Source organism: Podarcis raffonei, chromosome 4, assembly GCF_027172205.1.
Source record: "Podarcis raffonei isolate rPodRaf1 chromosome 4, rPodRaf1.pri, whole genome shotgun sequence".
Taxonomy (NCBI): domain Eukaryota; kingdom Metazoa; phylum Chordata; class Lepidosauria; order Squamata; family Lacertidae; genus Podarcis; species Podarcis raffonei.
In genome coordinates this window covers 6,844,090-6,870,545 of record NC_070605.1, presented here as the reverse complement: position 1 = coordinate 6,870,545, position 26,456 = coordinate 6,844,090, and the positions used below count along the sequence as shown (strand labels likewise).

At 48.2% G+C, this 26,456-nt stretch overlaps 1 protein-coding gene across 1 annotated transcript; it reads right to left on the bottom strand.

Annotated features, from left to right (window-relative positions):
• Positions 1-280: 280 nt before the first annotated feature.
• LOC128412317 (short transient receptor potential channel 2-like) lies at positions 281-25,055 on the bottom strand. Its single transcript, XM_053385223.1, has 13 exons — positions 24,966-25,055; positions 21,405-22,097; positions 20,803-21,015; positions 19,948-20,112; positions 12,874-13,048; positions 12,483-12,683; positions 10,478-10,640; positions 8,974-9,066; positions 6,980-7,172; positions 4,777-4,904; positions 2,890-2,959; positions 1,826-1,958; positions 281-868 (listed from the first exon to the last, which is right to left on the bottom strand). The coding sequence occupies exons 1-13, from the start codon at positions 25,053-25,055 to the stop codon at positions 396-398; spliced, it is 2,790 nt and encodes a 929-aa protein (XP_053241198.1). The 3' UTR covers positions 281-395.
• Positions 25,056-26,456: the final 1,401 nt, after the last annotated feature.

Sequence of the window (26,456 nt, the reverse complement as noted above, 5' to 3'; positions counted from 1 at the left end):
CTGTTTCTTGCAGTGCCACCTGCTCTGCCACCCAAGCTTCACCCCCAAAGCATAACAGAAATCAACGTGGGTTGAAGGCTTGGTCAACTGCCAATAGCAGGAGCCCAGCTCTAAGAATCATTTGCCTGTATTAAGTAACTCTTCACTGCCTTCCCATTCCTCTCAGTAAAGAACCCTTGTGCCAGCTGGATGAATTACACACTATCTCTCGCTTGGCAAAGGATGCTGGCTTAAGAAAGGACACTGTGTTTTCCTGTGTGTGCACCATGTCAGAAACGGGGCAGATTCTACAAGCATGACTTCCACCTAGGCTGCTAAGGAAATGCCACCCTGAACTCTACAGCGGATCCCGGCTGAGAATGAAACAGATCGCTCCTCTTTGGAGGAAAGGCGGCTCAGGTCTCTGGTTCTCCTACAGGGTTCTCTTCTGGTGCCAGATCTATCACCACCTCTGGCACCCTCAGCTCCACCTGGGGTGGCCTCTCCTCAGCTTCCACCTCCAGCGGCCTCTCCTCAGCCTCCACCCCAGGCTGTCTCTCCTCAGCTTCCACCTGGGGCGGCCCTTCCTCAGCTTCCACCTTTTGTCCCTCAGAGGGTTCCTGAGGCAACAGCGTTGTGTCCTCTTCGGCAACGGCCCCATCCTGGTGCACAACAGCTTCCACAGGGGACCCCTGCCCAGAGCTGCCTGTATCGTTGTCGTAGCCCTGGAAGCTGCTGCGCACCTTCATGATGTACTTGTGGAGGACGCTGGCCCCGTCCAAGGGGTTGGCCGCTGTACCGTTGGTGACCACCGTGTGGCGCAGATGTTTCATCTCCGAGTGGAGGCGCACCACGGACTTGTTCAGCTCCGTCAAGCGGTTCCCCAGATCTGTGGACATTGACAACAGAGAGAATTTTTTTAAAGATTGGGAACCGTTTAGGCTGTATCTACAGAAACACTGTAAAGCATGGGTAGGCAAGCTAAGGCCCAGGGGCCGGATCCAGCCCAATCGCCTTCTCAATCCGCCCCGCGGACGGTTCAGGAATCAGCGTGGTTTTACGTGAGTAGAATGTGTCCTTTTATTTAACATCTCTGGGTTATTTGTGGGGCATAAGAATTCATTTATATATTTTGTTCAAAATATAGTCCGGCTCCCCACAAGGTCCAAGGGAAGAATCATAAACATTCAGCTTTCTCAGGATGAATGCATGAGAAACTGTTGCCCAAGAATGCAGCTTCTGCAGAAGACAGGTGTTGAATAGTGGGAAAGATGGATGAAGGACACAGCTCTGTTGGATTCACAGCTCTCTATTGCAGCAGCTCCTGGAATCAGACTGACTGCAGCCTAACTGGCTGCTTTCTATAATACTAAGTACAGAGGTACCTCGGGTTAAGTACTTAATTTGTTCTGGAGGTCCGTACTTAACCTGAAACTGTTCTTAACCTGTAGCACCACTTTAGCTAATGGGGCCTCCTGCTGCTGCCACACCGCCGGAGCCCGATTTCTGTTCTTATCCCGAAGCAAAGTTCTTAACCTGAATAACCTGAATTTTATTTCTAACTACGCAGACAGAAAAGAATATACATCCTCTCTCTGTGAAAGCAGAGTGGCAACTGGGACAAAGAAACAGGAAATCAGTAATATCAACATCCGTCTGCCGTGAGACTTCCAACAGTCTGGAATCTCTGGAATGTAAACAGAGTCTTGTGACTCCAAAGCACTGCACAGTGGCACAAACAGAAACCCAACACCCGGTTGCAGAAGTCTGGCAGGGAGGGTGGTGGGCAAGCCCTTCTGGACATGACACCCCATCAGGATCCCCCTTCCGAGGCAACACTGCTTACCTTTCCTGCGGCTCTCCTCAAACTCCCGCCGGGCCGTGTCGATGTAGCGCTGCACCAGCGCCTTGAGTACTTGGTGCCGGTAGGCAGCGCGGCCCTCCGTACGCTGGCCGCCCTCATCCGTGGAGGGGTTAGACTGGGGGGGCAGAAGGGCAGAGTCAGGGGGTGACAGGGTTCCCAAACGAGACATAGGTGGAGGGGGTCACACCTCCCGGAAGCACCCTGGGGGGAGGCCTGCATCTGGAGGCTAGCAGGCAGGTGGTTGTGGCTACAAAGCACTCTGCGCATGCTTCAGAGTGCCCAGAGAGGCACGCCTCCGAAATAATTAGTTGAAAAGCAAACAGATGCAAACAGATCCTTTATTACTGCGCTTTGCTTCACCTAGGTCAAGCTAAGATTATAATACTTCAGAATTTTTGGGAGTTCTACCCCCTTTTTTGAATTTTGGTCATTTAAGGTTTATTTTTCTATTTTTTTCTGAGGAAACTGAATGGTTCAGTGAAACGAGGTTTGTAGCCGGCATCCCGTTAAGGCTTTGTCCAGTTTTAGGTTTTTCTAATTGTTTCCTTAAACTTTATGATTTTCATTATTTAGTTTATTTCCATAAGATAATATTTCTAGTTGATTACTTCTCGTTTCAGGGATTTTCACAGTATTTCATTTGTTTTGTGCAATTATTTGAAAAGCAGAAGACGGCAGGACATTATGGCACCAGGAGCGCACAGGCTTTTTTGTACAGCACGGAAGCAACTTGGCCTATAAACTATTTTTTAAATGATGCAACAGTCTTTCATAAATGTCACTGAATGGAGCACAAGGGGCACTGGAACTGAAGCCGCAGGTTCCCAGCACCAGCCTCCCCACTGCCTCCCCCTCCCTCTGTCCCTCCTCACAGGTAACAGCAGCTGCCCTGCCAAAAGCACTTCTGATGTGCTAGCTAGATGGTCTTCTCCCTCCCCACTCCCAGGACAATTCCAAAGGTTGTGGAAGGGAGCGCGGCAGCCCACTGCAAGCAGAGTCGTGGGTGCAAGGAACACCCCCTTGAAACAGCCCCAAAGGGAACTTACGATGGTTGAGATGGGGGGGTATTTCTGCTGGCGCTTTGGTTTGTAACAGCACAGGAAGCGGAAGAGGCCCCTGGGAGAAGATGGGGGAAGAAGAGGTGAGCCGAGAGGCCCGTGAACAAGGCTGACTGTAATGTTTATTATTATTATTACTAAATTAACAAAATTTACCTGCTGATTACTTGACAAAAAAACCTCTTCAGTGTTTTGCAAAGGGCAAACATCTGCTTCTGTATTGCCTAGAAAGCAAGTGTCCCTATTTTCTAGGGACAGTCGTGGATTTACAGAAGCCGTCCTGGTTTCTGACCTGATTTTGGAATGTCCCACTTTTCCTTAGGACGTCCCGATTTTCACTGGAGAAATGTTGGAGTGTATGGAGTCATGTGACCACTCTGAGCCAAGGAGATCAGTAACTATGCAACCTTTAGAAGACACCTGAAGGCAGCCCCGTACAGTGGTGCCCCGCAAGACGAAATTAATTCATTCCGCGAGTTTTTTCGTCTTGCGGTTTTTTCGTCTTGCGAGGCACGGTTTCTGACGAAGGTTTTGAAAAGCTGCAAATAGCAACAATGTGCTTCAAAAACCTCAAAAAAGGCTACCGCACCGCGCGCTAAGAGTTGCTCCTCGAAGTTACAGTTTTGTAACATTTTTAGTAAAAGGAAACAGACATTTTTGTTCCGTCTTGCAAAGCAAGCCCATAGGGAAATGCGTCTTGCAAAGCGGCTCCGAAAACGGAAAACTCTTTCGTCTAGCGAATTTTTCGTCTTCCGAGGCGTTCGTCTTGCGAGGTACCACTGTATAGGGAAGTTTTTTATGTTTAATGATGTTCTTATATAAGTTGGAAGCCCCACAGAGTAGCAGCTGGGGCAACCCAGTCAGATGGGCAAGGTATAAATGTTGTTGTTGTTAAATAGGATGTCCCTATTTTCATTGGAGAAATGTTGGGGGGGTATGCAAGCCTGAGAGGTTTTCTACTTCATCTGCACCTTCTAGGCAGAGGTCTGAGCACTTTCCCCCTTCCTCCTCTCCTTTCCAAGGGAAAACATGCACATGCTTAGCGATAGATTGGAGCCAATAGCAATCTGGGGAAGACCTAAATTGCAACTTGCTCTGATTGAGCACTAAGCTGCGTATCCCCCCAGGGAAAAGCAGCAGGAACAAGAAGAAGTGTGGATAAGCCCTCAAGTATTGCTTAAGAGTATTTTGAAGCATGGATTAGAAACAAATTTAACATGTAGACAGAAATAAAGTCAGCAATCTTAAAACAATTGCATAAGCTAAAGTTCATTTTAAAATAACATAACTAAACCACCGAGCCGCTTGGGCTTGCTGATCAGAAGGTCGGCGGTTCGAATCCCCGCGACAGTATGAGCTCCCGTTGCTCGGTCCCTGCTCCTGCCAACCTAGCAGTTCAAAAGCACGTCAAAGTGCATGTAGATAAATAGGTACCGCTCCGGTGGGAAGGTAAACGGCGTTTCTGTGCGCTGCTCTGGTTCGCCAGAAGCGGCTTAGTCATGCTGGCCACATGACCATGCTCGGCCAATAAAGCGAGATGAGCACTGCAACCCCAGAGTCGTTTGTGACTGGACTTAACTGTCAGGGGTCCCTTTACCTTTTTTAATCAAAAAAAAAAAGTTTGGGTGGGTTCCAAAAATAATACAATGATGGTGCCCTGCTATTATGGGCTGTCAAATTCAAGGACTGGTTCCTGGCAAATGCAGAAGGAGCATTGTAAAAATGTAAAAGCATCAACAGTTCTGCAGAGGGGGCATGTATGGAGCATGCCAGTCCATAAAGTAAGCCAGTCCTCTGCTGCCGAGGGCTAAGTTTAACCCAGAACTATCAGAGTCTCTCCACCTCAAGGGTCTCAGCAGCAGCCTGACTAATTACCTGAGGGCGTAGAAGATGGACTTTGGTGACGGGATGATGTTGAAGGGCACTGGCAGCGTCAAGCCTTCTCTGAAGAAAGACAAGTAGAGCTTGGAGCGGGCAAACTTCCACTCCACGTCGGCATCGTTCTGAAGAGCACAGGAGAGAAGAGGCGGCAAGGAAGACTCCGGTAAATACGAGGGGCGTTATGCCCCACAGAGGACCTTAAGGTCCATATATAGCAACACCCTAGAGGTCCCAGGCCCTAAGGAAGTTAGATTAGCCTCAACCAGAGCCAGGGCCTTTTCAGCACTGGCCCCAACTTGGTGGAACGCTCTGTCTCATGAGACCAGGGCATGTAAGACAGAGTTGTTCCGCCTGGCCTTTGGCTTGGAATCAACTTGATCCCCTCCCCCTCTTTCCTTTCTCCTTCTATGATGGAACTCCTATTTGGGGACTTCCCTGGCTTTTTTCTGGCCCACGTAGGACCAGTCTGGATAGTTAGCCTTGGTGAAGACTTGACGTTTTCATCCCCAAAAAAGTTTTTGATTTGAGATTCTACTGAAATGAGACTGCATTTTAATGTTGAATTTAATTTTGTTTTTAAGTTGCATTTTAATCAATTGTTTTTATACCTGGTGTCAGCTGCCCCTGAGCCCGGTCTTGGCTGGGGAAGGCGGGGTATAAATTATTATTATTATTATTATTATTATTATTATTATTATTATTATTATATCTATCATCTATCTATCTATCTATCTATCTATCTATCATCTAGAGCATCTTTGCCGTGCTCTTCGGTCTAAGAAGATCATTAAGAAAAGAAAACAAACCCCCAGTCCTTGCCTTCAGGCTTACATAAGAACACAGGCAAGTGGTCAGACAATTGGTCCATCTGTCTCAGGATTCTTAACAGTGCCAGGCAATGGCTCTCTGGGGTTCCAGATTGGGGGGGGCGGCATTACTAGCCCTGCCTGGAGCTGCCCTTGGAGACTGAGCCTTTTGCACGCAAGCAGGTGTGCTACCTCTGAGCTGTGGGTCTTCCCTTAAGCCACAGGAACGCAGGGACCTACTTCATTCAGAGCCAGTCCTTTGAGTCCATCAACTCAGGGTTTCCCAAACCTGGGTCTCCAGCTGTTTTTTGGACTACAGCTCACATCATCCCTAGCTAGCAGGACCAGATGTGAACAGTAGTCCAAAAACAGCTGGAGACCAAGTTTGTGAAACCCTGAGCTAGCTTAATGACTGGCAGCAGCCCTCCAGAGTTTCAGACAGGGTTTGTGGGTGGGTGGGTGTCTTGCCTGGCCCTAGTTGGAGATTGAGCCTGTGACTTTCTGCATGCAGAGCAATTGCTCTACCACTGAGCTACGGTCTTTGAAATCCAGAATCAGCAGTGCAAGGGGGAGGCCCCGGGGAATCTGACCGAATAGCAATAGAGAGCCATTGTGCACCACCCAGAAATATGGTGGATATGGTGCACTGAGGTGCCTCTGTTGGCTACAAGTAGGGATGTGTCAGAGGAGCCCGTTGAAAATCCAAATGGGAGTGGAAACCCCACACAATGGAATGGAAACAACCACACAAGGAAACACAAGTGGGTTCTTTTTTTCCCTTCCAGTCTATCTACAGCAGGCATAGGCAAACTGGGCCCTCCAGATGTTTTGGGACTACAACTCCCATCATCCCTAGCTAACATGACCAGTGGTCAGGGATGATAGGAGTTGTAGTCCCAAAACATCTGGAAGGCCGAGTTTGCCTATGCCTGATCTACTGTATTGTTTTTGATGTTTCCTTTCCACTGAAATTAATTATAGGCCACAACAGACAGCAAGAGGAAGCTGATTTGTAGTGGAAGGGAAACAGCCCTGAGTTGTGATGAACCCAGCACAAGACTGAAGTTGCTGCCTCCTCCCATCTCTAGCTACAAGTCCCTGGAGAATGTAGAGCAGCCTTTCTCAACCTGTGGGTCCTTGGATGTTGTTGAACTGCAACTCCCATCACCCATAGCTAGCAAGGCCAGAGCTCAGGGATGATGGGACTTGTAGTCCAACAACATCTGGGGACCCACAGGTTGAGAACCGCTGATGTAGAGTATGGATCTGGATCTGGAGATCCATCTCTCTGTTCCACACTTCCCAAACCCCGGTCCAATTCCAGTAGACGTAAGATGCCATGCAAAGGATAAGGCGGGTCCCTCTTACTCGCCTCCTGGTTCAGCACTCACCTCGATTTTCTGGAAGGACCTTGTAATCATGGCGATGAGCATGTTGAGGAGGACGACCACCATGACGATGGTGAAGACCCCATACAGCACCCTCCCCACCAGCTGAGCTACGAAGAAATTGGGCATGTCCACCACATCGTGTTTCTCCATCCCAAGCATGGTCCAGAAGAGGAACTGGAATGTCTCGTTGAAGCTGCATGGGAGAAGGGATAGCAAGCTGAAACAGCTGGGGGTTTCGGGTCAGGGTACCCTCTCCCACCAGGCTTCCTCCAGGGGACATGCTCGTTCAATGTTTATTTCAACATTCATCCTGATCTGCTTGCACAAAGCTTATGCAGAGGTTAGATGACTATATCCAGTCTTCATTGACCTTTCATTTTGATTTGCTTGTGGGGCAGTTATCGGACAAAGAGCATCCTGATACATGCGGGGTATTTACACATCTTCCTTAGTGCTGGGTTTACGTATAAGCTAAACAAGCTCTAGCTTGGGGCCCCACTCTCTTGGGGCCCCCAAAAAAATTTAAAGGGGAAAAAACTGGATGTACATTTGCAAAATATAAGATAAAAAACAAATAAAATAAAACCTACATACAGCAACTGTGTTTTGTGTTGTGTAGGCTCCTGTGATGTAAGTCATGGGCCCCGCCTGCTAGCCTGCTCCCTAAAATATCCCTGGTTTGCTCCTTTCTATATATAGGGTGCCTACATTCTGCATGGACTGGTTGCATAGAGACTGGTTTTTAGAGACTGGATGATGAGTCTCTGTAAATTGTGTTTCTAAAGGAACTTTTGTTATTGCCAAATGCCAATGTGTTTGCATTATTAAGTTTGTTATGAATAAAAAAATCATTTTAAGTTAGAACTTAATAATGATTTCACTATTAATATACTTCTTCTTAATTGTATTTCACTATTAATATACTTCTTCTTCTTAATTGGTTTTCAGTTCAACAATTACTTTGATAAAATACATATTTTGTTATGTGCAAGTAGCTTTAGATACCTACTGGGTTCATAAACTACCATATAGCATATATTCAACACAAAAAAACAGCAACAATTTGTTGTTGACAAAGGACAGCTGGACATAGAAAGGGCCCCATTACCTGCAGGAGCTGAGGGCCTCATCAAACCTAAATCCGGCCCTGGTCTTCCTGCTACTGCATTTAAAGCTACTGCTTTCGCTGAGACACCTGCACTGCAGGGGTTGGACTAGATGACCCTTGTGTCCCTTCCAGCTCTAAGATTCTATAATTCCATTATTTCCCTGCCACTTTCCAATCTGTCAAAAGCCACTTTCTTTCTTTTTTAAGTGGACAACAGAGCCCCTCAATTCCTTCCAATTGTGCGCACCTGCAGTTCCAGCACACGTTTGAATCCCTCTCGTGAAATACTGACAGTCTGGGGGCACCCACAGGCAACTCACCGGTTTTGCCATTTGAGCAGGTGATGACACTGGATTTTGGGTTTTCTCCTGAGACCCAAAGCAGCTGGATTGCATTCAGCCTTATTTTTTGTACTATGCTGATTTTGTGTAAGCTGATTTCTGTACTTTTGTGGACTATAAATTATGTAAATAACAATAAATGGGTATCTTGGACCCCTCCTGAGGCAGCCAAAGAGCTGCTACCTGACGACTGCTTCCTGCTATAGTCGCAAAGAGTCTGAGTGCCAAGATCAGGTCTAGGTAACCATCTTCAGCTCAAGAACTTCTTTCCCTCGCGGGGATCCTTCTCAGGGGCTGCATTCCCGTGTTGGGCAGAGATGGAAGCAAATGTGGGTGGAGCAATGGGTTTTGCTCCTAGCTTTGTGGGGGCCATACATACATGGGGTTCCTGGGTGGTCTCCCCTTTTGAGTACTGACCAGGTTCAGAACCTGCTTGGCAAGGAGGTCAAAACACTGGAGTTTGGTCCAGCACCCTGGACAATCTCCTAGCTGTCCAATCTCATCCTTTTTAGCCACCCTGGATTCCACCAAGTCAGCTGCCGTACCTCCCCAGCTTCTCAGAGTCTTGGTAGTGGACGTAGACGTTGTTCATCCCACACAGGAAGGCGGTCAAGATGATCACCATGATGAACATGAACCTGGAGAGGAGGAGAAGCACAAGGAAGCCAAAAAGCTAAAGAAAAGCAGGTCACCTGTTTCAAAGGTCCCAAATATAAAATAAACGTTCATAAATGTACAAGGCAAACACATGCATAAGTATATAAACCATGTGTCTGATATAGTACCGGAGAGCAATCCTGAAACCATTTTGACTCTCCCAAAGGAGGGAGGAAATGGGGAAAGCCTTCCCTTTGTCTTTTTGCTTACAAATCCTGTCTGAAGACCGTATTTGTGCATGAATAGGGTGAGCCTATGACCTGGGACTCAGGAACTAAAGTATTTACCATCGCAAAAGAATGGCCAGGCTGCCCAGGTAAAATCAGCGACCATTAACAGGTATCCTGGCAAACAGGATTTCTGCTGTAGACCGCCTCCTGCAATGTATTTCTGCTGTAGACCCTCCTCCTGTGATGTATGTATGACATTTTTGGGGGTGGTCTTGAGCAACAGGGTGGGCAGTTTCAAAAGTCTATATAAGGGCTTGTGCACCATTGTTCTGGGTTCCTCCTCCCTCCTGCGTGTGGTGAGTGGGGACTCTGTTGCAACAGTTAATAAAGATCAGGCTTACTAGCTGCTTTTTTTCTCAATATACTCTGGTTGGCCTCTGTTATTTTCTCCTAACGACAGGGAACCTACTTAAGGACTCTATACGGGCTCTTGGGATCACTGCAGATGGTGATAGCAGTCACGAAATTAAAAGACGCCTGCTTCTTGGGAGAAAAGCAATGACAAACCTAGACAGCATCCTAAAAAGCAGAGACATCACCTTGCCAACAAAGATCCGTACAGTTAAAGCTCTGGTTTTCCCAGTAGTGATGTATGGAAGTGAGAGCTGGACCATAAAGAAGGCTGATCGCCGAAGAATTGATGCTTTTGAATTCTGGTGCTGGAGGAGACTCTTGAGAGTCCCATGGACTGCAAGAAGATCAAACCGATCCATTTTTAATGGAAATCAGCCCTGAGTGCTCACTGGAAGGACAGATCCTGAAGCTGAGGCTCCAAGACTTTGGCCACCTCCTAAGAAGAGAAGACTCCCTGGAAAAGACCCTGATGTTGGGAAAGATGGAGGGCACAAGGAGAAGGGGACGACAGAGGACAAGATGGTTGGACAGTGTTCTTGAAGCTACCAGCATGAGTTTGACCAAACTGCGGGAGGCAGTGGAAGACAGGAGGGCCTGGCGTGCTCTGGTCCATGGGGTCACGAAGAGTTGGACATGACTGAACGACTAAACAACAACAACAACGAGTTCTTGGATACCCCACAAGTGAAAAGGAGCAGAGTTTTTCCTATAACAGCCATTATTGTTCTCAGTTAGATTTCTTTACAAATACAACATTAAAACCAGCAAAACAGAGCCAAGAGGCTAGGGCAGCATCCCACACACACACCTGATCATGTCGTCGATCATCTTGCCAATGGAGATCTGCAGGGTCCCCAAGGTTTCGTGGGCAGGCAAGATGTAAGCCATACGGGTGAAGCTCAGCATGCTGGTCACGGCAAACAGCACCTCGGCCATGAACTGGGGGTCTTCGGTGTGCCACTCCTGACGGTCTGGGTCACAAAAGGGAGGGAGGATGAGTGCCAGGTGACATCTGTGTCAGGTGGTGCACACCTTTTGCAAGTCAGCTTCCCTGCTCCATTGTCTCCGTGAGCCAAGGTTTCTGTCGGTCACAGCCCTTCCTTGTGTGTTCCTGTACCAGTGTCTGAAGCCTTTACCTTTACCTTCTAAACCAGGGGTCAGCAAACCTACCACGCCTCAGGCTGGTGTCTTCAGCACCGATCACGTGGCGGGCCAGAGGGCAGGGGAGTGCGTGCCTATACGCATGCACACACACTATTTCCGGCGCACTTCCGGGTCGGAGGAGCACCGGAAATAGCTTGTGCGCATGTGCACGGGCCTCCTCCGACCCGGATGTGCACCAGAAATAACACGTGCGCATGCGCAAATAACACTTGTGCATGCACAAATAACACTTGCACATGCGCACAAGCTATTTCCGGTGCTCCTCTGACCATGGAAGTGGGCAGCCACACAGTGCAGAGCCGGTAAGAGTGGGCGGTGGCAGCAGGTAGCAGGGGTCACCACAGGCCAGATAAACGAGTCCCTCGGGCCTTATCCGGCCCACGGACCTTTGTTTGGGGACCCCTGTTCTAAAGGCTGCCTTCCCCGACTCCCATCAGCCCCTGCCAGAGTGGCCATATTTTTCTTGGGCTGATGGGAGATGCAGTTCAAAACATCTGGAGGGAGCAGGGGTGGTCAAGGCTGGGCAAAGGCAGTGGGGACCTGGATTGTGTTTAATCATGTGACAGCAATTCCCAGTTTGTATCACCCTCTCCCAAAGGAAAAACAAAGAAATGTTTCCCTGTTTCCCAGTTGAACGGCAATATTATTTCAACAATGTGCAGGTGTGCATATGCTTACCTGTCTTGGAGGCAAATATTACAAGGGGCTTGGTTTGGAGCAAGGATTTCTCTAAATTAATGAAGAATTTTTTTAATGGCTGGAATTTCACGTCTCTCACATTTGTGATAAGCAAGAACTGAATTTAAGATGCAAAGAGAATGAAGAATCTGAGGAATCTTAGGAGAAACTGGCTGTGGGATCAGGCCAAAGTCCCATCTAGCCCAGCATCCTGTTCTGACAGGGGCCAATCAGATTCCAAAAAGGGAACCACCTGAGTCTCCAAGCCTTGGGACTTCACACAGTGGAAGTGAAACATAGCCATTGTGGTTAATTGAAACTCCCATGATCTCATGCAATCTAATGTCAAAGGGAAATGTGAATTTTACTTCCTCTATGCTGAACTTTCAAACAGGTGCACCAATGGAACCAGTAAAAGGCCAAAAGGTAAAGGACCCCTGGACAGCTAAGTCCAGTTAAAGGCGACTATGGGGTTGCGGTGCTCATCTCACTTTCAGGCCGAGGGAACTGGCGTTTGTCCACAGACAGCTTTCCGGGTCATGTGGCCAGCAGGACTAAACAGCTGCTGTTGCTGCTGCTTCTTTGTGTGTATAATTTTTATTAAATTTTCTGCTTTACAATTTAAAGAACTTATTTTTACATCCTTAAGATATCAGTGACTTGACTTATTCTCTTCCCATGGTTCATTTTACATATCATAAATCCCTGCATATTTTACAAAAACTATACCATTCAGTATTCCATTATTGCACCCATCAAAACTGAGTTACGCTGCTGAATTTATCTTAATGCTCCCAGCGTTTTCAGCTGCATATATTCAATAAACGTTTCCCAATCTTCTCTAGAGTAGAGAAGATTAGAGAAGATGACTAAACCGCTTCTGATGCAATGGGACCCCGTGACAGAAGCCAGAGCTCACGGAATCGCAACACAGAAGAAGGAACAAGACCCAGCTTGTGGGAGGTGCTCACCTGCTTTCGTGTAGTAACGGCATTCTGCAGACTCCTTGTTATCCAGACAGAAAACACGGCCCTGGAAGAATATCAGGAGCCTGAGGACAAAGGAGGCCAGGTACATGCTGAGCATGACGATGTCCAGGAAGTTCCACCAGTCCAAGAGGTAGCTGCAGAAGCCCTCGATCCAAACCTCTTTGCACTCAAACCAGAAGAAACCTGGAGGAGGAAAGCACAGGGGATCAAAACCCACCACTGGGCACAGCTGGAGGAGGGGCAACCTTGGCTGGTCCTTGCCATGGCCCAGGGCTCTGGATCCCCATCCTTGGGGGAAGAGGCCATGGGTTCAGGGGACATCTCGGGCCGCGAGGAGGAGCGCCACCGCCAGTCTGACCTGGGCCACACAGACCTGCCACCCATATCATGTGCAGCGATGTCTCCCAGAAGTCCTGGTTCCGCCCCGAAAAGGTCTCGTTGTTGTACTCCAGCACCAGGGACTCTGCCAGCAGGAAGACCAGGAACCAGACATACGAGGCCGAATGCAGAAGGAACTTGATCACTGGGATCTTCAGCATTTTGGCAGGCTGATGAGAGAAGTGGCACACAGCATGTTAGGAGAGGGCATGCGCCCCATTGATGTACATCAGCCTGCCTTAACCCGCTGCCTTCCAGGTGTTTCGGACTATAACACCCACCAGCCCCAACCAGCTATGGTGATGTGCAAGTCTGGCATGGATAATGTCACAAAGGCCATTTCCGTTCCATCAAAAATATTAAGAAATCTGCATTTCTAAAAAAACCAGAAGCATTTTTTACTTGGCATTATAGGTGAGGATATTAATAGACAGGATGTAAAATTGTTTTTATATGCAACGACAGCGGCAAGAGTATCGTTAGCCCAGAAATGGAAGCAAGAAGAAATTCCAACGAAATAAGAATGGCAGACAAAATTAATGGACTACGCAGAATTAGATAAAATGACAGGAAGGATTCAAAACCTGTGAGACCAGAGATTTACAGAAGATTGGAAGAAATGTACGAACTATTTGAAGAGCAACTGTAATCAACAAATTATGCCAGTAGGACTACAAGAAGTTTTGTAAGGAGAAATATATGAAATATTGCAAAGAAGAGAAAGAAGAGAGACATTAGTTATGAGATTTAAAAGTAATAGTGAAAATAAGAAGTGTATATTAAGAGATAAGATTGGAAAATTTTCAGATGTGATTGATGGAAGTAAAAAAAAATTGGACAAGATACAAAAGTATGTTTAATAACTGTTGAAAATGGTATGTTAAATAACTAATAAAAAATATATGTTTTTTAAAAAAGAAATAGCAATTAACTACAGTAGTCTTTCAGGGGTTAAACAATACAGACTGCAAAAAAAAAGGATGCTGGAAGACATATTCAGTAGGCACCAGGAGATCACCAAGGAGGATCCCCCAAGTTGCCTACGGGCTGAAGAGGCCAAGACCACGTTGGCTGGGAAGAGGGTGGTGCGTTATGCCTGTGAAGGGAGAGGGGAACGGTTAATCATTAATATTATCTATACATAGTAAATTCCGGCACTCTGCTAGGATGGCTACACAAGCTCAAACTCAAAAATGCAGTTATTTGCAAAGCCTAAATCAGACAGGTCAGGAGACCGTTTCCTGTCTAACCAGCTATCTGAAACTGCTGATGCTAGCTACAGGTCAGAAGGTCGTTTCCTGCCTAGCCAAAAACTGCTGTCAACTAAAAACCACTAGCAAGATGTTTCCTGCTTTACTTCTGCTTTAAGTAATGCAAGATAAGAAGAGATACGAAGGGAATGCTTAGCTGGCAAAAGAAAGACACGTGTACAAGAAGGTGGGAGGGGGTGCTTACTGAGCAGAGAAAATGCTTAACCAGCAGAGGAAGTGCTTAGCTAGCAGCCTTAGCCAGCAAATATTGGGGGGGAGGTATGGGAGGAGGGTGAATGCTTTCAGGTATAAAAATGCTTGCTGAACATGGTAACAACACAGTCAGATTTCAGAAACTATATTCTGCTGACTGTCTCTGTGCACAGATTTGCAATAAATCTCTTTTCTCTGACCAAGAAGTCTCTGGAATTGTTTTTCCCCTCTGGCCACGGGGTTGGCGGACCGCTGGACCTCCGGGTACTGCTAATCTAAGGCTTCAGTTTTGGGGGCTCGTGTCCGGGATGGGTCCCCACCCCACGAAAGGTGGACCGAGGGGCCAGACTCGACCGGGTGAGCAACCAGGACCAGCGCTCGCAATCTCCAGCGCGCACCCTGCCAGTTCGTAGGGGGAGATCGCCACGCTGTGCCTGAGCCGAGACACCCAGTCGGGAGAGAAAAGAGGACGGCCGAAGGAGGGAATCCGCAGCGGAAAACGGTAAGCCCAAGGGAAAGGGCGTGGGCCCCAAGGAAAAGGGGGGCGAGGTCTGATCAAGCCTCACCTGGTTGTGCAGAGGGCCGCCAGGAAGGGAACTGGCCGATTGCAGTAGAGTGCCGCCAGTAAGGTTGGGTAAAAGGGAAACAGAGGGGAAATTGTATTGGTGTGTTTTGTGTGTTGCATGTTGAAATTATAATGGTGTGATTTGTATGTTATATGTTGCATGTCGGATACCCCAGTGACTGAATTGTTGTCAAGTGTGGGTCGGGGCTTAGCGTCCCCTTGGCCGAGCGATTGCAGGGTTGTGCATTTTCTGCCAGGGCGACCTCGGCAGGTCACAATCTGTAGTGCGTGGAGTGTGAAAGAATTTACAGCCCATTAGGTGCGGGGTATCTGAAAAAGAAAAAAAAAAAAATGGGGTCTGGGGCAAGCCAATGTAGTCCTCTGGAATGTTTTTTAAAGAACTGGAAAGCGGCCACAAAGCATGATGATTGGGGGTTCAAATTGAGAAGACAGAGGATGAGGACATTGTGTGAAGTTGATTGGCCCCAACAAACTAACTGGCCCTCGGAGGGGAGATTTAATTTGCAACTAATCAACCCACTATATCAAAATATCTTGAACGTCCACCCAGACCAGATCCCTTATATTTCTACCTGGAAAATCAATGTGGAAAAGAATCCACCATGGCTGAAAGCCTGCCGAGGCGACGCCCCACAAAATACAATTTGTGCAGTCTGACCGGCAGGGAAGTCAGAAAAGCCCCCGGTGATACCAGAGCCAGAAGGAGAAGAGGGGGAAGTCATTAAACCGCCGCCACCCTATGCTCCACCAACTGCCCCTCTAGCGAATCCCCCAGGCCCAGGGCCCCAGGACTAGGGAGGAGCCGGCCCTCAGCCTGAACCCTCCAAGGTTGATGAATTAGAGAGCAAAGAGGAAGAGGATGATGAGGAGTTTATGAAGGGACTAATTGAGTTAGCAAAGAAAGGAAAAATGTGGACACAGTATCAGACAATTGAGATTGCAACAGTATGTACAACCCTATGTGAAAGAAGTGGATGTTAGTTCCCATTTGTTAGCAGCAACCAGGGTGTCCCTCCATAAGTCCCATAAGGCACAGAAAAAGGGTGGGACTGCAATGATGCCTCTATGCAGAGTGTATGACCCACCAGCCCCCCAGGACAGGGTGGGGAAGCACCACCATGCACTTATACAGTCCAACATGTGCCTTTTTCAAGTGCTGATGTGTGCAATTGGAGACATTAGAACCCTACCTTTGAGGAGAACCCAGATGATATTGCCAACGCCCCATTATAAAGGCTGCCTTTGTAGCTCAGGCAGCGTCCAATATTCGCCAAAAGAAAAAATCCAAAAGCATGAGGGGTGCATCGATCATGGGCTGGAATAGATGTTGAAGTAGTATCAAACAAGGAAGTTGACGGCATTACAGGCTACCACACCCACCCCTCAGGAAAGAGGAAGTGCCCGGGGAGGAGGGCGAAGCCGTCTGGGGAGGAATCAGTGCGCCATCTGCCGACAGGAAGGGCACTGGAAGAGAGAATGCCCTATTCTATTATTAGGAAGAGATTTGTTGGTAAAGTTGCAAGCCCAAATTACTTTTAAGCCATCGGGAGAAGCCACATTGTCCACTATGTCACTTGGGGAACTGGTTGTGGAGGCACCCCTGAGGGAGTACTGGCGCCTCATGATAATAAAAGAAGAGGAGGGACCCATCCCCGCCAGTATTCTGGAACAAGTGAACCCCCCAGGAATGGCAAAGAATATCCCACCAATAATCGTGAAGCCCAAGCCATTTGTCAATCCTGTTGCAGTAAATAAGTATCCCATCCCACGAAGGGCGACTGAAGGAGTGTAGGTGCATCTAGAGCGACTGCTCCAACATAGGATCTTGAGGCAATGCCAATCACAGTGGAACACCCTTTTGTTACCAGTGAAAAAAGGAAGCAGGCTATTATCCTGATACCAGAGCCAAAGAACTGCAGAGAACTCTGTGGCTTTCTGGGGTCTGCAGGATTTTGTAGGATATGGATATTTAATTACAGCATCATTGCCAAGCCTCTACATGAGTCAACCAGAGGAACTGAGAGAGACCCCTTTGTTTGAAACACAGAACAACAGCAAGCCTTCGTGGATTTGAAGAGGGCACTACAGCAAGCCCCAGCGCTTGGCATCCCAAACCCTGAGAAACCCTTTATTCTATTCGTGGATGAGGACCAAGGGACGGGGAAAGGGGTTTTGTGCCAAAAATTGGGAAGCTGGCAACAGCCAGTGACATGAAGGGTACCTGAGCGCCTGACGCCTACAGAACAAGGCTTACCGCCATGCATGAGAGCAGTTGTGGCAGTAGCCACCCTACTGAACAAAGCAGACAAATTTACTTTTGGCCAAGACACTGTTTGTGTGACCCCGCATGCAGTCCCAGCTCTGCTTGACCTCCAGAGGAAATCAGGTGGCCCACCCACAAGCCTTATTGGACCTCCTGGATGCAGTATGGGAACCTGAGGCAGTAGCAGTGGCACACTGTTATGGACACACAAAACTGGACTAGGAGAAGTGGCCAGAGGAAACCGACTAGCAGACAGGGTGGCCAAGGAAGCAGCCCGAGAACCAGCCCCCAGCGTCAGTTATTGGAGCACTGGTCCCTGGAAGGATCTTGAACACCGCTGATAAGCCAATATACACCAAAAAGGAGAGGGACACTGCAGACGCCCAGGAACTGACATTAACCAAAGAAGGATGGTACCTTACCCCTGATGACAGGATATGGATTCCAGAGTCTCTTTCGCGGCCAATAATTCAGAGGTACCATGATTCAACCCACATAGGACCCGATGCTACAACCAAGCAGCTGGAAAAATGCTTCTACATAGCCCACCTCTACCAACTGGCAGCCCAGATCTCCAGGAAATGCTTGCTGTGTCAAAAGAATAATCCCAGAACCGGACCACTGGCTCCCCCAGGGATTCAGCACAGTGGAACGGCACCTATGGAACATCTTGTCGTGGACTTTACTGAATTACCCCGTTGTGGACTACACCGCTACCTGCTGGTGGCAGTGTGCACCTACACCGGATGGGTCGAAGCATGGCCCACAAAGACTGAAAAGGCATTTGAAGTAACCAGGTGCCTGCTTAGGGAAATCATCCCTCGCTATGGAGTGCCAAGGTCCATAGGATCTGACAATGGACCAGCATTTGTTCATGCCGTCCTACAGGGACTGGCAAAAGCGCTCCAGATCAACTGGAAGCTGCATACTGCTTATAGACCCCAGAGTTCTGGAAAGGTAGAGAGAATGAACAGGACTCTAAAGAATCAGCTGTCCAAGCTGACACAGGAAACCGGGTCTAATTGGGTGACCATGTTGCCCTTGGCGTTACTCAGGGTCCGCAGTCTCCCGTCAAAGCGAACCCACCTGTCTCCTTTTGAGATTCTGTTTGGAAGACCAGTTCCATATGTTAGAATGTTAACTCCATATGCTAGCCAAGATGTGCAATTGAATAATTATGTACAGTCACTCTCCCAAGTTTTCTCTTATCTCAACAGGTGGACCCAGGCCCACTGCTGTTGAAGTTGCTGACCTCACCCCTTGGGTCCACCACACTTAAGTGAAGAAGGCTATTTTAGATTGGACAGTTACACCAAATCCTGATGATCCTCTGAAGCTAACCATCTCCAGAAGAGCGCCAGACGACTGGACAAGTGGATGGGAGGGACGCCCGCGGGCAGCGTCCCCAACGTAGAGACTTTTTTTTTTTCCCCAGCAAATTCTGAGGCACCGCCAGGACTTTTGATATTGGGGCCAGAACTCTTTGATATGGTCACTCCGTGTGTCAGGCCTCTGCAAGGGTGGATATATATTCCTGTGGGTATATGTTAATATATGTAGAGGGAGAAGCCCCTTTCGGATACAGTATGTTGGGAGGAAATCATGAGAGTATTAAGCATCCACAAGGACAGGTGGGAAAATTGGTTAAGATAATAGGCTCCTCCTCAGAGAGGTGGGACACAACCTCCCAAAAAGCAAGGCAGCTGATAGAGCACGAGTATCAGTGGGCCCTTCAGCAATAAAATAGATATGTCCTAGATAATATTTCAGTCACCATCAACCACATGGAAACAATGATAGCCAGGAACCCGCTGAAAACTACAGGAGGTGATCTATGGGGTTGGTTGTATTCCTGGCTGCCTGATGGCAGTTGGCTCAGGAATGTTATAGTATTATTAGCAGGACCGCTATTAATCCTTTTGCTTCTTTGCCTCTGTATCCCCTGCTTATTGCAATGCTTGCAGCAAATGATGCAAAGACTCCTGTCACGGAAGCTAGGACCCACAGTCATCGCTGTGATGAGGGAGTATAGGCCCATACCCCAGAACGAACCTAAGTATTAGGTTGTTCAGAAGAAGAGGAGGGAGTGAAGGGAGAGGGGAACGGTTAATCATTAATATTATCTATACATAGTAAATTCCGGCACTCTGCTAGGATGGCTACACAAGCTCAAACTCAAAAATGCAGTTATTTGCAAAGCCTAAATCAGACAGGTCAGGAGACCGTTTCCTGTCTAACCAGCTATCTGAAACTGCTGATGCTAGCTACAGGTCAGAAGGTCGTTTCCTGCCTAGCCAAAAACTGCTGTCAACTAAAAACCACTAGCAAGATGTTTCCTGCTTTACTTCTGCTTTAAGTAATGCAAGATAAGAAGAGATACGAAGGGAATGCTTAGCTGGCAAAAGAAAGACACGTGTACAAGAAGGTGGGAGGGGGTGCTTACTGAGCAGAGAAAATGCTTAACCAGCAGAGGAAGTGCTTAGCTAGCAGCCTTAGCCAGCAAATATTGGGGGGGAGGTATGGGAGGAGGGTGAATGCTTTCAGGTATAAAAATGCTTGCTGAACATGGTAACAACACAGTCAGATTTCAGAAACTATATTCTGCTGACTGTCTCTGTGCACAGATTTGCAATAAATCTCTTTTCTCTGACCAAGAAGTCTCTGGAATTGTTTTTCCCCTCTGGCCACGGGGTTGGCGGACCGCTGGACCTCCGGGTACTGCTAATCTAAGGCTTCACCTGGACACAAACCACGCACCTTGGATCTGGGGGCCACGTAGTAGAGGAGGCACAGGAAAGGCATCCCCATGAAGATGGAGCTGGAGATGAAGACCTTCCAGAGATTGGTGCTGCCCCTCCAGCTCTGCAGGCTCCCACACCAGATGGACGACAGCACTTGCTGGCAGATGGGGTGGGCGACAAACTGGGGGGAAATAAGGTGGAAAGGTCTCTACTGGATCAAAGCAAAGGCTAGGCACCCTGTGCAGGAGAATGGCCCACACTGCCTTAAATCCGGCACTTTGTGGCTTAGGGCCCTCGTATTTACAGGACTGCCTCTCCTGGTCTGCCCTGCAGAGGACCTTAAGGTCCATGAATAATCATAGTTTAGAGGTCCAGGGCCCTAAGGAAGTCAGATGATCATTGGCCAGGTCCAGGGCCTACTCAGTGATGGCTCCAACCTGGTGGAATGCTCTGTCCCAGGAGACCAGGGCCCTGCAGGATTTAACCTCCTTCCGCAGGGTCTGTAAGACAGAGCTATTCCGCCTGGCTTTCAATTTGAACTTAGCCTGATCTTTTATTCCCCTTCCCTTCCCTCCCCCTCCCCTTTTTATGAAGATCACCCGCTCTGGGATCCCACAGCTAATTCTCCCCTGGTCTCCTCGCTGGCCCAAATAGAACTAATTTAGCCAGCTAGCCCTGGTGATCATCTAATGTTTATTGGATGGATTTCCCACCTAAATTGATTTTTGAATTCTGAATTTTTTATTCACGTTTTATACTGTATTTTATGCTGGTCTTTTGTTGCATCAATTAAGTGTTTTAAATCTGTTGTTAGCCGCCCTGAGCCTGGTTTTCTGAACGGGGAAGGGCGGGATATAAATAAAAAGCCCACCTGCTTCTGGTTGTAGTTGACAGCCAGGCGAAGCCTCGCCAAGTTGGGGATCCCCTCCTCGAAGGCCTGGTCATCGAGGTCCTCCTCTTCCTCGTCATTCGAGGAATCCGCCACGTCATTCAAGATGGCCGTCACCTCGCTCTGGTTGCGGCACATTCCCAGCAGCTCAAAGGCAAACTCCTGGCACAGCTGCTCCAGGGCCAGGTACTCGGGCTGGACGGGAGGACAAGGCAGAGTCAAGGAAGGAAGGGTCTGGCTCCGACTCAGAAGGGCGGCACGAGGGCCCAGCCCAATTCTGAAGAGAACGGCTTTTCTGTGTGCAGAATCTGAATTGCCCAGATGCATAGCATGGTCTACATGGACTCCCAAACCCCAACTTCTTCCTCTAAAAAGAATTAGGCTTGTGATGTGAATATTGTGGAATTAAAATGCAACGTCAGTGTCAGGGCTGAGGAACAACCGGTGGCCTTCCAGATGTTGTTGGGACTCCCAGCCCACATGGCCTATGTTCAGGGATGATGGGAGTTGTGGTCCACCAGTACCTGGAGGGCCATAGATGTTCCCCACCTTGACCTACATGCTTGGTGCGGCCAGAGACAGACCTTGAATTCAGGCTCCTTCTTAGAGAGGCGCTTGAGCTCTCGGCTGAGCTTGAAGGCCGTCAACATGGCGTCTTCGCTGGCGATGGAGAGGTGCGCCCGGCTGGCGATGCCCTTGTAAGTGTTGATGCGAGAAAGCGAGAACTTGAGCAGGTCAAACTTGCGGCCGTTGGAGCACTCCAGGCAGGAGCACGAGACCTTGTGCGGCCCCGGGATGGCGTGGCCTTTCTTCATCAGCATGTCCACGATTTCGTAGAGGTCCTTCTCGCAAGCCAAGGTGAGGGGCGTCACGCCCGGGGCGAAGCGGGAGTTGTCGATGGAGTTGTCAAACAAGGCCGAGGAGAAGGACTTGATGTCCATCTTGCGGCCTTTCTCCTGGTCCAGGCGGTCCAGCAGCAGCTTGACCACGGTGGGCTGGTTGGTATCCACGGCAACCAGCAAGGCCTCGTGGATCTGGCGGAAGTCAAACTTGACAATGCGCAGCAGCGTCTTGGTGATCTCCTCGCCGCCCGTGCGGATGGCCAGGTTGAGAGCCTCTCGCCACGCCCGGTCCTCGGCCTCATCCAGCTGCCTCAGGATCCCGTCGCTCACCTGCAGCAGCTGCTGGACCTTCATCAGCTGCCCGTCTTGGATGGCGTTGAGGAGGCCTTCCGGGAACTTCAACTTCTTGTTCACGATTTCTTTCCAATCGGGTTGCTAAGGGAGTGGATGGAAAGACAACAAGGGTCATTCTCAAACTGTGGGCTGTTGTTTGGGTTTTCTAAAATGGACTTGAGAAATGCAAGATGTTTCTGCCCTTGGGGAATCTAGGTTTGCAAGGTGATAGAAGGATCTGCATTGCAGTCTGCAAAAGGATTTTGAGAGCAATGAAGAACATTGACGCCTCTTGCAGGGATTGGCTGAGCTTCCCTAAGGGCAGGAGATCAAGGTAGGATTCCACCGGGTACCACTGGAAAGGAGCAGGTCTGGAAGCAGAGGGGCTGAGGGATAAAATAAACAGAATCCTGTTTCCACACCATTTGTGCTGCTTGTGTGGCTCTGCTCATCTGGAGAGCCAGTGGCTGCCTTCAGAAGCGCTTTGCTTGTTTAGCCATTGCCATCGCTGTTCTCTTCACACTCCCCCTGGGCAAAGCAACTCCTTATTATTTACTGGTTAGATTCCCGTCACACTCCTCCTATCTATTGGTTTCAAAACAGTTTGCAGCAGTTTCCTCGAATACAACCTACAAATTCCCCAGGGGAGGTGGCAGGCAAAGGGAGTGGGGTGCTTACTAACAGCTACTCAGAAAGGCTACAGCTGCAAAGCTGAATTGACTGTGGCACCTCCGTTCCTATGCAGTTTGGCCTGAGGGGCGCCTGAGGGTGGAGCAGAGCAAGGGAGAAAGCTGTCTCTATATCAGGGTTTGCATGGCTTCAAGCCCTTTCACACCCAGAGAGTATCCAGCAGCGACCACTGGCCTGTTTCGTTAGGAATACATTCTTCACAAAACAGATAAGGTTCCTTTAAGTTTAAAAAAGCCTTCCAGAAGTTTCTGAAATGTGTGGGAGTGGCACTCCAGGCTTAATTGGTGTCAGGAAGGAAGATGAGTTTGCAATTCTGAGGGCGCAAGAGGAGAGCACACATTGTAAAGAGCTTGTAAATATTAGTACAGTGGATGCTCGGGTTGCGAATGTGATCCATGCGGGATGCACATTCGCAACCCGCAGCGTTTGCAACCTGCAGTGGCTCGTCTGCACATGCATGAGTTGTGATTCGGGGCTTCTGCGCATGTGCAAAACGCGATTTAGTGCTTCTGCGCATGCACGACCCCCGAAACCCGGAAGTAACCTATTCCGGTACTTCCAGGTTTCGGCGGGTCCGTAACCCGAAAAAACGCAACCTGAAGTGTCTGTAACCCGAGGTATGACTGTAGCTTAAATGCTTGTACGGTGGTACCTTGGGTTAAGTACTTAATTCATTCCGGAGGTCTGTACTTAACCTGAAACTGTTCTTAACCTGAAGCACTACTTTAGCTAATGGGGCCTCCTGCTGTCGCTGCGCTGCCAGAGCATGATTTCTGTTCTCATCCTGAAGCAAAGTTCTTAACCTGAAGCACTATTTCTGGGTTAGCAGAATCTGTAACCTGCAGCGTATGTAACCCGAGGTACCACTGTATAATCAAATGCTTGCATAACGTAATTTCTTAACAGTGCATTCGAGTGTGACTGCAGTTCTTGTCGTCTGCCACCAGGGAAGCTGTGCTAGGCACTTTGGGAAGTGGTTATAGTCAGTAACTTCTAAAGTATTATGTTCAGGTGTCAATACTTAGGTTCTGGGGCAGCAACATTGCACACGTGCATGGAGGAATTTAGCCAGAGCATCACAAGTGCACAAGCCCCACCAAATGGTCACTTTCAGCTTTGACTTTTTATTTTAAAATAAAAATAGTATTGAATCACTGACAGGCTGCAAAAGGGACACCTGAAAGGGGGGGATCATCTGTGGTGGTGGAGACTAGGAGCAGAGACGAAGGGGGGGGGAGCAGAAAGCTGTCAGGTATGGTGAGGCTGCAGGACCCCGTGACTCTCACTCAGAACCTAAAGACAGAAGGAGCCTTTGGCTGATGCGGGAGGTGGGCAGGAAGCTGCAGCATTATAATGGATTACCACCAAGTGAAGACTGCAGCAGCAGCCCACCTCCCTTCTGGCTGGTTCATTTTCCACCCTTCACCTGGAGAGGGCTAAGACCTTTCCCTGCTGAGGCAAAATGTAAGCTCGCCTCTCAGCAGTTCAGAAAATCTAGCAGAGATTTATTTTTATCACATGTAGTGGGATTGCAGTGAAATTAAAAAATTCTGGGAAATGATATACAATGAATTGAAGAAAATGTTCCAATTAACATTTGTAAAAAAGCCTAAAGCATTTTTGTTAGAGATTGTAGGAAAAGACCTGCCAAGGAAACTGAATAACATTTTCATGTATGCGACAACGGCGGCAAGAGTCTTGATAGCAGAAGGATGGAAGAATGAAGAAATCCCGACCGAAGAACTGTGGCACGGGAAACTGACTACCTATGTGGAACTGGCGAAATTGACGCACAAACTCCGTGATAAGGACAACTGTGACTTTAAAGAAGAATGGGAACCTTTTAGAAAGTACTTAAAGAAACAACAAAATGAACTGGGCTTCTTGGCAGGTTTTGAATAAACAAACACAAATTTATTATTAGTAACACACAGACAGATAATTTAAAGATCTTTACAATTTTATAATATGCAGAGAATAATGTGTGCTGAAAAACCAGAGAGAGGAGCTGAGGGAAGTCTGGGCAGGGGTGGGAGGGTGTTATTTTCTTGGGGAGGGAAAAACAGGGAGGGTGGGGATGATATGTCTTTGATAAATTGTTATGCTGAAATTCTTAATGAAAATTATTATTTTTTAAAAAAAAAGGTAGGAAAGAAAATCTAGCAGAGAAGAAGCAGCCGACAGTAGAGAAAGTCACCCAAACCAAAAGGGCATATCTATCTGTCTGTCTGTCGGTCTGTCTATCACATCGTGAAGCCCCCCTCCCCGCTCTGCACTCACCGTGATTCCATCGAACTCCAGTGCCATCTTGCCCAGGACAGACGTGCCAGCTCCTTGCAGGTGTGTCTGGCAAAGGATGCTCCAGGTCATTCTCCTTCCAGCAGAACGAAACCAGGGAAGGCCTGGCTGAAAAGAAGGTGTCTGGCTTCTCCTCCAGGCTTTCCTCTCCAGCCCTCTGCCTGTGCAGATCTCTTGTTTTTCCCTGACAGGGGCAGGAGCAGGCAGGAGCGCAGCGGGGCCCACCTGCCAACCCCCCAGGGGGCTGGGTTGCCACATGAACGCCATGGGCAGCCTCCAGCAAGGCCTCACCCTGCTCCCCCAGGAGCCTGGGCTGTTTGTCACCGCAGCCGGTTCCTGCTCTCAGCTCCCTCCTCCCTCCCTGCCTCTCTCCCTTTGCACATCTGCCCTGCTAGCCCCCAGCCCCTTCCTTCTCTCAGACCAACATGGAAAGCAACTGGGGTGGCAGAAAGGGGGACGGCTGGGGAATGGAGACTTGAACGGATGACGCAATTCTCTCCTTTCATGATTTCCTTTCCAGGTAATTCACCGGCTGGGTTCTCTTTTTGAACTTGGTGTACTGCACTGTCAGAAACTCTGTGCTCCATAGTTCGAACTATGAGCATCTCCAAAGTAATGGTCCTCCCACATCAATTAAAAGCTCTTTTTAATGTTGGTCTGGTCTAGTAGACAGCACATTGTTGACAACATACTCCTAAAATCCCCGCTCAGCGGTTTCATGGCGGATAACATTGAACCCTAAGGAACCCCACACTGAAGGCTCCGTGGGGCCAAGCGTCACCCTCTGGAAATGACCATCCAAGTAGGGCCAGAAGCACCGCAAAGCGATGCCACGCACCCTTAACTCAGACAGCAGCTGCTCCAGAAGGATGCCATGGTCGTTGGCGTCAAAAGCCACTAAGAGGTCGAGGAGAATTAACAAGGACACGTTTCTCTTGCCTTTCTCTCTCTCTCTAATTCTTTATTAGTTTTAAAAACAAAACAAAGACTTATAAGACTCATGGTTTTATGTTTTCAAGAGTATCCAATCTTTATAGTGCAGGCTTTGAAACTTAGGGCTACACTGACTGGGTAGTGTGTCCCAGACCTGGACCTGTTTTAATTCTTTGTATTACCTTTTTAACCTAATGTGCCGAGCCTATTTTGGGGCCATTATATGTTTTATATACATCTGCATTTTAGATTCCCGGCGCTGGCAACTAAATTTTTACATTATTGTTTTAGGGTAATTTAAATGTCACAATGCCAGTAATATCGTTTGAATTCTGTTTTATCAGGTTGCTTCTCTCTAGCATTTTTGTCTTATCCTGCTATGGCTGTATGCTAATGCAATAAAGGTTTGATGATTAGGTAGATTAGGTATCCATCCAGAGTGCATATTTTGTGACTTTCAGAGATTTGTAAGATTTCTGTTTATTTGGTTTTGCAGAGAGTGCGTATTTCATATATTTCATACTGTTCAGTGTTCTGTAT